Source organism: Bison bison, unplaced genomic scaffold (genome assembly GCF_000754665.1).
Source record: "Bison bison bison isolate TAMUID 2011002044 unplaced genomic scaffold, Bison_UMD1.0 scf7180017864148, whole genome shotgun sequence".
Classification (NCBI taxonomy): domain Eukaryota; kingdom Metazoa; phylum Chordata; class Mammalia; order Artiodactyla; family Bovidae; genus Bison; species Bison bison.
This window is the reverse complement of record NW_011494720.1, coordinates 4589529-4597327: the sequence shown is the minus strand read 5'-3', so window position 1 is coordinate 4597327 and position 7799 is coordinate 4589529. Positions and strand designations below refer to the sequence as shown.

General features: G+C 43.1%; 1 protein-coding gene across 1 annotated transcript in view; it reads right to left on the bottom strand.

Annotated features, from left to right (window-relative positions):
- The window catches only part of TIAM2 (T-cell lymphoma invasion and metastasis 2), a 233049-nt gene that overhangs the window by 112334 nt on the left and 112916 nt on the right, over positions 1–7799 (bottom strand). The window contains 2 exon segments of the mRNA XM_010840909.1: positions 5–610; positions 1952–2062. Coding sequence (XP_010839211.1) covers positions 5–604 — 600 coding nt within the window. The 5' untranslated portion in view covers positions 605–610; positions 1952–2062.

Below are 7799 nucleotides of genomic sequence, written 5' to 3'. Positions count from 1 at the left end.
CGGCCGAGTAGCGCAGCAGCTGCACCGGGCCGCCCGATGGGGAGGCCCCCGGGGGCGCGGTGCCGCTGTGGAACTCTACCCGCAGGCACCCGTCCAGCTTGCCCAGCGTCTTGATGAGCACCCGGGGGCTCTTGCGGTCCTCGCCAGGCGGGGTGGATGCGATGCTCTCGTTCCCGCCGTAGCAGTTGAGAAGGTGCCCATTGCGGCAGTCCCTCGAAGCCGAGTGGTTCTCCTCGGGCGGGCGTCCGACATAGTGGAAGCTGTTCTCGGGCGAGAAAGCGGCATCGGTGCCCTGGAAATCTGACCCTGCGGCACCTGTCCTATGCTTGGCGTAGGCACTGCCTTTGGAGGCTTTGCACGTGGGGCCCCCTGGTCGGGATGCATAAGGCTGATTGCTCTTAAAGTGAGAAAGGCAGCTTCGGGCCAACGACCTGGACTTGTACCCCGCTCCGCTGCTTCCATGACCCCATCCGTGCAATGACTTGTCATCCTTGGCATGAAGGCCACGGATTTTCAGGGAGCAAGGCTTTTGTTTAGCACCAGTAATAGTATTGCTATGATTTTTAGGTCCTTGTAGGGTGTACTGACTCTCGGAGTTTCCCATCGTCACCTGAATTAAGAACAGCAGTGTCAGTAAGAGTCATGACCTAAACTACATTCCACTAGGACAGAACTTTCTACAAGCTATGTTCAGGTGACAGAGGAACCAAGCAACCTCTTTCTGGGCCTGACACAACTCAGAGACGTAGGGACAAGCGTGACTTGCGGAATTGGTTCTCCTTCTGCATTGCAGGTCATCAGCCAAGTAGACAGCACTGCACATTCCTGTGCTAGTGAGTTTAAGCACATTATCTGTTGTCTGATGTTAATTCAGAAACCGAACAGGCATAGCAATCAGCTTAAGACAGAGACCTCCTATAGGCTGGGTGTTGGGAGGTTTTCAATCAATGATTCTAAAGAGCAAAATGAGAAAATCCCTTTACTCTGTCACTGCAATACACTGATTTTTCAGTGACCACAGAGACACCTTTCCTTTATACATGAACGACTGAAAGAGCTCATATTGCACCCCAATATAAGTGGTTACTGCTGAAAAATGACCATGTTTGTGGTAATATGACTCCGGGTACTGCACTGTGTTGGAGCTTTCATATGTCACACAGAATAGCATACCTCAAAGGATAAAGACTAAATGTTCTCAAAAACTAGGCTGAGGTGAAAAACAGAGGGAGAAAATAAAAGCTCTCCTTTGGAAAAGAAAAACATTTTAATGAAACTAATCTCTCGTGCTTTTCTAAAGACTTTAAGGGTCCTCACTTTAGAAACTGATAAAAGTCTGAAGCTGACTTGTTAGAATGTGAGCATCCTAGAAAGAAATATTTAAATTTTTTTAATTAAAAAAAAAAAAGAATGTGAGCATCCAAAAAAAAAAAAAACATACCCAAACTTAGATTCTATTGATTTCCTTTAAAACTCCAATTTGTTTAGAGAGTCTGTTAGTTAAGCAAAATTCCAGGGGATGATCCAAACCACCCCACCTCCTCAGTTTTGTTTTTTTTATTCTAACCAATGTACCAGTGTTTGAGGCAAGTCAGAAACGATGCTTCCAGTTACGTTTCTAATATATGAGGTTAGGTTTAGTCAATCAGTTGTGTCCGACTCTTGCGACCCCATGGACTGTATGTAGCCCGCCAGCCTCCTCTGTCCATGGGATTCTCCAGGCAAGAATACTGGAGTGGGTTACCTACTTCTAATACATGAAGTTGGTTTTTAATTTACATTCTTTTATATGTAAGAATGTACAGCCACAGAAGTCAAAAGGGCTGACATTTCTTTGGAGGCAATGATCAAGCTCAGTTTAAAACACAAATAATGGGAACAAATAATTAAACCCTTACTAACACAGCCATGGCACTGGACAGGAACCACAGCTCCCACGGGCCGGACTCACCTGCAGTCTGGTTTGTGCACTGAGGGAGATTAATGGTCAGTCGACTTGACAGGGTCCCAGGAGCAAGGCAGCGTGGTTAGGAAGTCCAGGCAGTGGATCCATGAAAGGATCCTGAAAAACAAGAAACAGGAGAAAACTCTGTCAAGCACTTTACACCCGGTCCCCCCAAAAGTCAAAAGGAAGGCTTGCCGTAAATTACGTGGAGAAACAATGGGTGTCCAGAATCGCTGTGAAAATAATAAACGGCACATCTGTGAGCTGTGTGATTCATCAGGGTTGTCTGGAAGATGTGAAGGAAGCCAGGACCGCCCCCAGCAACCTTGCGAAAGGCCTTTCACTCTGTCCTCAGGCAAACGCATGCCTTTGTTTCGGGGGAGAGCAGGTGAGCGCGCTGCCCTGAGTCACAGCTCGTCTGTCACCACCGCTCGGAAAACAACTCCCAGACCCGCCGCCCTGGCAAGATCACAGGAGCAGCGTCCCGGCACGGCAACAACAGGTCACTGTTCCCCAGCTGATGAAGCAGCAAAAACAAAACCCAAAATGTAGAATCACAGAGAAATAGCCCTTGGCTAAAATAACATGTGTCAGAGATGCCAACCCCAGAGATGAAATGAAAAAGGTTTTCTCCAGCACATGCGTGGGCCCCGCTGCAAGAGGCCAGCGGCAGGAAGCCCACCTTTGAGGGAAAGATGGGGGTGCTGCCATCTGGCTGTGTTCACGGCCGGACACAAAGCCTTTATTTTCTCTGCAGACAGAGAGAGCAAAGCAGTGAGGGCTCAATAGTGACCTTTTTCCTCTTTAAAACAAACAAACAAACTATATTTGTAATTGCAGTACAATGCACATAACATTTACCATCTGAACCATTTTTAAGTGGTCAGACAGTAGTGTGAAGTATGTTCACACTGTTATGCAATTCGTCTCCCGAACTCTTTTCATCTTGCAAAACTAAACCTCTTGCATTAAACTCCTCACCTCACTCTCTCCTCCATCTCCCCAGCCGCTGGTAACAACCATTCTCTTTTGTCTAACGAATTTGACTGCTCTAGGTACACCATGCAAGTGGAATCGCACCGGATTTGACATTTATCACTGGCTTTTTTCATTTAGCGTAATGTCTTCAAGGCTCCTTTGTGTTGTAGCATGTGTCAAAATTTCCTTCCTTTTTAAGGCTGCATAATATTCCATTATTCACATTCTGTTTATCCATTTATCTGTAAACAGACCCTTAGAAACTGCTTTCCACCTCTTGTCTATTGTGAATAATGCTGCTAAGAACACAGGTGTACACGTATCTCTTTGAGACCCTGCCTGCAATTCTTTGAGGTATATACTCAGAAGTGGAATTGCTTGATCATATGATTTTTCCATTGTTCATTTTTTTGAGGACCCACCATACTGTTTCCCATAGCAGCCGCACCATTTTACATTCCTATCAATAGAGTATAGGTTCTAATTTTTCTCTGCATCGTCAGGAACACTTGTGATTTCCTATTTGTTTTTTTTTTTTTAATATAGTGGCCATCCTATAGTGTGAGATGATATCTTACTGTGGCTTTGATTTACACTTCTCTGATGATTAGTGATGTTGAACATCTTTTCATGGCTTGTTAGCCACTTGTATAGCCTCTTTGGATGGTTTGATGGTCACTTCTAAAATTCACAGAGCACTGGTACAAGACATGCTGCTAAGTCGCTTCAGTTGTGTCCGACTCTGTGCGACCCCATAGACAGCAGCCCACCAGGCCCCTCCGTCCCTGGGATTCTCCAGGCAAGAACACTGGAGTGGGTTGCCATTTCCTTCTCCAATGCATGAAAGTGAAAAGTGAAAGTGAAGTTGCTCAGTCGTGTCTGACTCTTCGCGACCCCGTGGACTGCAGCCTACCAGGCTCCTCTGTCCATGGGACTTTCCAGGCAAGAGTACTGGAGTAGGGTGCCATCGCCTTCTCTGGGTACAAGACATAAGTATCCCCAATAAATCCAAAGACACAAGTCTACCTAGGATGATCCACACACACACAATTTAAATTAAAAAAAAAAAAGTCAAAAAGACTTCCCACTTAGGCATCAGCAGGAAATCTAACCGCTCATGTGAGTCTATAAAGACTGAAGCCAGCATCTCTAACCAATGAGGTTAGAGTGGTACCCAGCCCACTACTGATCACATCTTTCCATGGGCAGCTCTCCCGAACATCTAAAAGGCAGAAGAGCCACTGAGTGAGTTACCCATGACACATGTGACATGGGAGCTGGAACAGCAGCACCCTACCTTTTGAAAGTTCAATACCTACGTTGTCTTTTCTCAGCTACATTTTAGTAGAAGCTAAAAGTCAGAGAAGCTTCCAGCTGCCGCTCCCACCACAAGCTGAAGGGAGTGAGCCTTTGTGCTTGCTTTCCTCAATACCAAGGTCTGGTGATGACCCACAGGTGAAAGTCTCCCAGCGACTCTTTGTCAGGCCCTTCTGATTGGAGGGTCACATGCCCGAAGACGCGCACACACAGCACCACTCAAGCCCCTCAACCCATGGGCACAAAGCTGGCACTGGGAGAGGGGCCCGCTGTGTCGGCCACTCAAGGACACACAGAGATGGTGGAGTTTGGGGAGGAGGGGTTCAAAGGTGCAGAATGGCTTGAGCTTGGAAGCTTATGCCCCTGCGGCAGATTGTAACTTCACCTTGTCTGACTCCTTCTAAAGTTAAATAGCTTAATTTAAGATTTCATGTCCTATTTCAAAACACACAGCCCCGGACCCTGTCCTTTCCAAGGTTCGATCTGCTAAGGTCTGCATCTTGAGCTCACAGAAGCATTTAAATGATACCTGTTGAATGACAGCAGCTTCACATGTAAGAAGACTGATTTGGGCACAGACTATGAGCAGGAATCACCCTAACAGGAACTGGCTGAAAGATTGATGTATAAACCCATGAGGCCATGTCTCAAGAATGAACACAATCCTGCCTAGAGAAAACCCCAAAGGCCGATATGACGTGCATTATGACACATGAGTGATGCTGACCAGCTGTTCAACATCCCCAGCCAATCACTCCTGCAGAAAGAAAACAGCCCTCAACTGTGGCAAGAAGAATTTATCTAATATTTACTAGGAATTTATTGACAAGGAAGGGTAATCTCAGAGGACAACTTTAGAACTGTCCCTGAGGAGTTTAGCAAATTGAACAGATATTTATCTGTCAAGTTTCAGCTGGGACTCTTGTCTGAAGGCAAGAGAATAAACAAGTCAGATTTTCTGCAACCCTGAGTCTCTGAAATCCTTTACTAAAAGCATTTTATGGTATCCAAGTTAAAAAAAAATTGATTGATAGAAAGCTGGATGACAATATCAAAATGACAGATTTCCTAAGAAATTTTTTTAAAAGGAAAAGAAATAGTTAAAAGCCCCCTGTAGATAAAAACATGCACTTTGGGTACATAATCTGCAGAAATACACATCAGGTATACTCAGGTTCCACAAGGCCCACAGCTGGCCAGGAGAAATTTTAAGTTTCTTAGGAATGAAATGAAATGGTGCTAAGGCTGTGTGTACTTCACAAATATCCTATGCTGTGTATACATTTATTTCTACAATTATTTTTTTATAATTACCATAAAATACTGGGATTTTAAAAAATTGATCACAATCTCATGAACCTGAATAAAAAGCCTTTGTATTTTGTTGCCTGCATTCCCTTCCAATCCCCAACCTTATGAATGTGCTATGTAGCTTTTTAAGCTAAAATCACAAATAAGAATGGAACTTTTTTCGTTTCTTTTTTTTAATTGAAGTATAATTGATTTACAATGTTGAGTGAGTTCAGGTGTACAGCAAAGTACATGTGATTCATATATACATATACATGATTCACATGATTCATATATATGTATATGTATTCATGTATATGTATATGTATATATACATGAATGTGTGTATATATGTGAATATATATTCATGTATATATATACATGCATATATATACATATGATACACATATATTCTTTTTCAGATTCTTTTCCCTTATAGGTTATTACAAAATATTGAGTATAATTCCCTCTGCTATTCAGTACCTTGTTGATTATCTATTTTATATATAATAGTGTATATATATTAACCCCAAACACCTAATTTAAACTAACTTTTTAAAATTGTAATCCATTACCACCCCAGAAATGCCCAGCAATGTGGAGGAATTTCACAAGTATGTCATCAGAATCCCAGCAACCCCCATGACCTACTGAATCTCACAGTAAATCATCTTTTAGGAGGAAATTCAAGCTTTACCTTTTCTTCATTTGCCTTGAGCTTGGTCTTGAACTGATGCATCAAAAATGCCAGCGTCTCCACTTTCCCATAGTATAGAGTTCAGAGCAAAGGGAACTAAACTCCTCCAGCCGTGCTTTGTCTCCGCCAGCACCGACTGCCCAGATGGAGCGACCACAGGGAAGTCAAGGGTGACCCCAGGGGACCAGATGGTGCTGTGAGGAGGGCTGGGGGCTAACTGATGTAGCAAGCAGAACAGAGGCGTGGGGACTCTGCACAAAAGCCAGATTTATGGCTGGGTGAGGCGGTTAAGGGGAGCTCAAGTTCTCCCAACCATGAGATATCAACAAGGCTTCCTATATAATTTCAGAAAGATTTTTTATAATGAAAGAGGAACCCCATCACTGGACAAGGCAAACATTTCAGATACTGATAAGAGCTGGAAAAATAAAAGATAAGGACGCACCATTAACCCTAACAATATCTACTTAGTTCCCTTTATTTAGGGGTGGGGGCTGTGGGGCCAGGGGGAGCTTGACTCATTAAGGAGACAAGCCTCAGAATCCCAGACTGGTTTGTGTCACAGAACTTGAGTTTAAGCCCTGCTTCCAGTTCTTAAATAGCATGTGAGTTTCAGGGTGAATTACTTGTGCTTTCTGCATCTCATTTTCCCCATCTGCAGCTTAAGGATAAAAATAGCTGTCATACCTACTCCGTGAGTTGAGAATTGAATGTAGAAATACATGTGAAACCACCCAAAAAAACTGTGAAATGCAAACACTAATACACAGTACTATTATTAATTTTTAGTTATAAATTTAACTTAGTGCATTATAATATCAATATTATAACAGCCAGCTGTTTCAAACATTTTGTTAACTATTAATACATTATATATGTGTATATATATATGTATAGATATATACACACACACACAAACTTGGAATTTTTCAACTTCCAGTCTTAGTATTTATCTGAATTTGATCAATTCCCCAATAGTTACAGCACATAAAACTAATTTGTCAAATGTGTCAAATGTCAAAAAAGGCAATGACACAAGTCATGTACCTATATTACATATTAGAAAATGTAAGAAAATAACCTAAGTGCTCACTGAACAATTGGCATCATGTTTACCCAGCTGATCTCAACCACTGCGACTTTGGTCCCCAGGGGACATTTGGCAATCTCGAAACACATCTTTGGTTGTCACACTAGGGCACTGGCTCTAGTGGGCAGTGTTCAGAGATGCTACTAAACATCTTACAAGGCACAGGACAATTTCCACAATAAAGAATTAGTTGGCTCCATACATCATTGGTGTTGAGGTTGAGAAACCCGGCCTTAAACTTTTATTGCCTGTCTCATTAAAAACACTGAAACTGAAGAACAACTATGCCTAAACATCTAAAACCACAGCACTGAACTAAGGACCTAACCCTAACGAACTCTGTCAGTACGGCCCAGACTGGCGTCTGCCCTCTTCAGTCCATGAGCTGCACTCCAAATGCACGGGTAACAGGACCGGAAGGAACTCATTCCTAATCTTAAGAAAATTTGACCCCAATCAGTATGAAGACGCAAGCAAAAGGA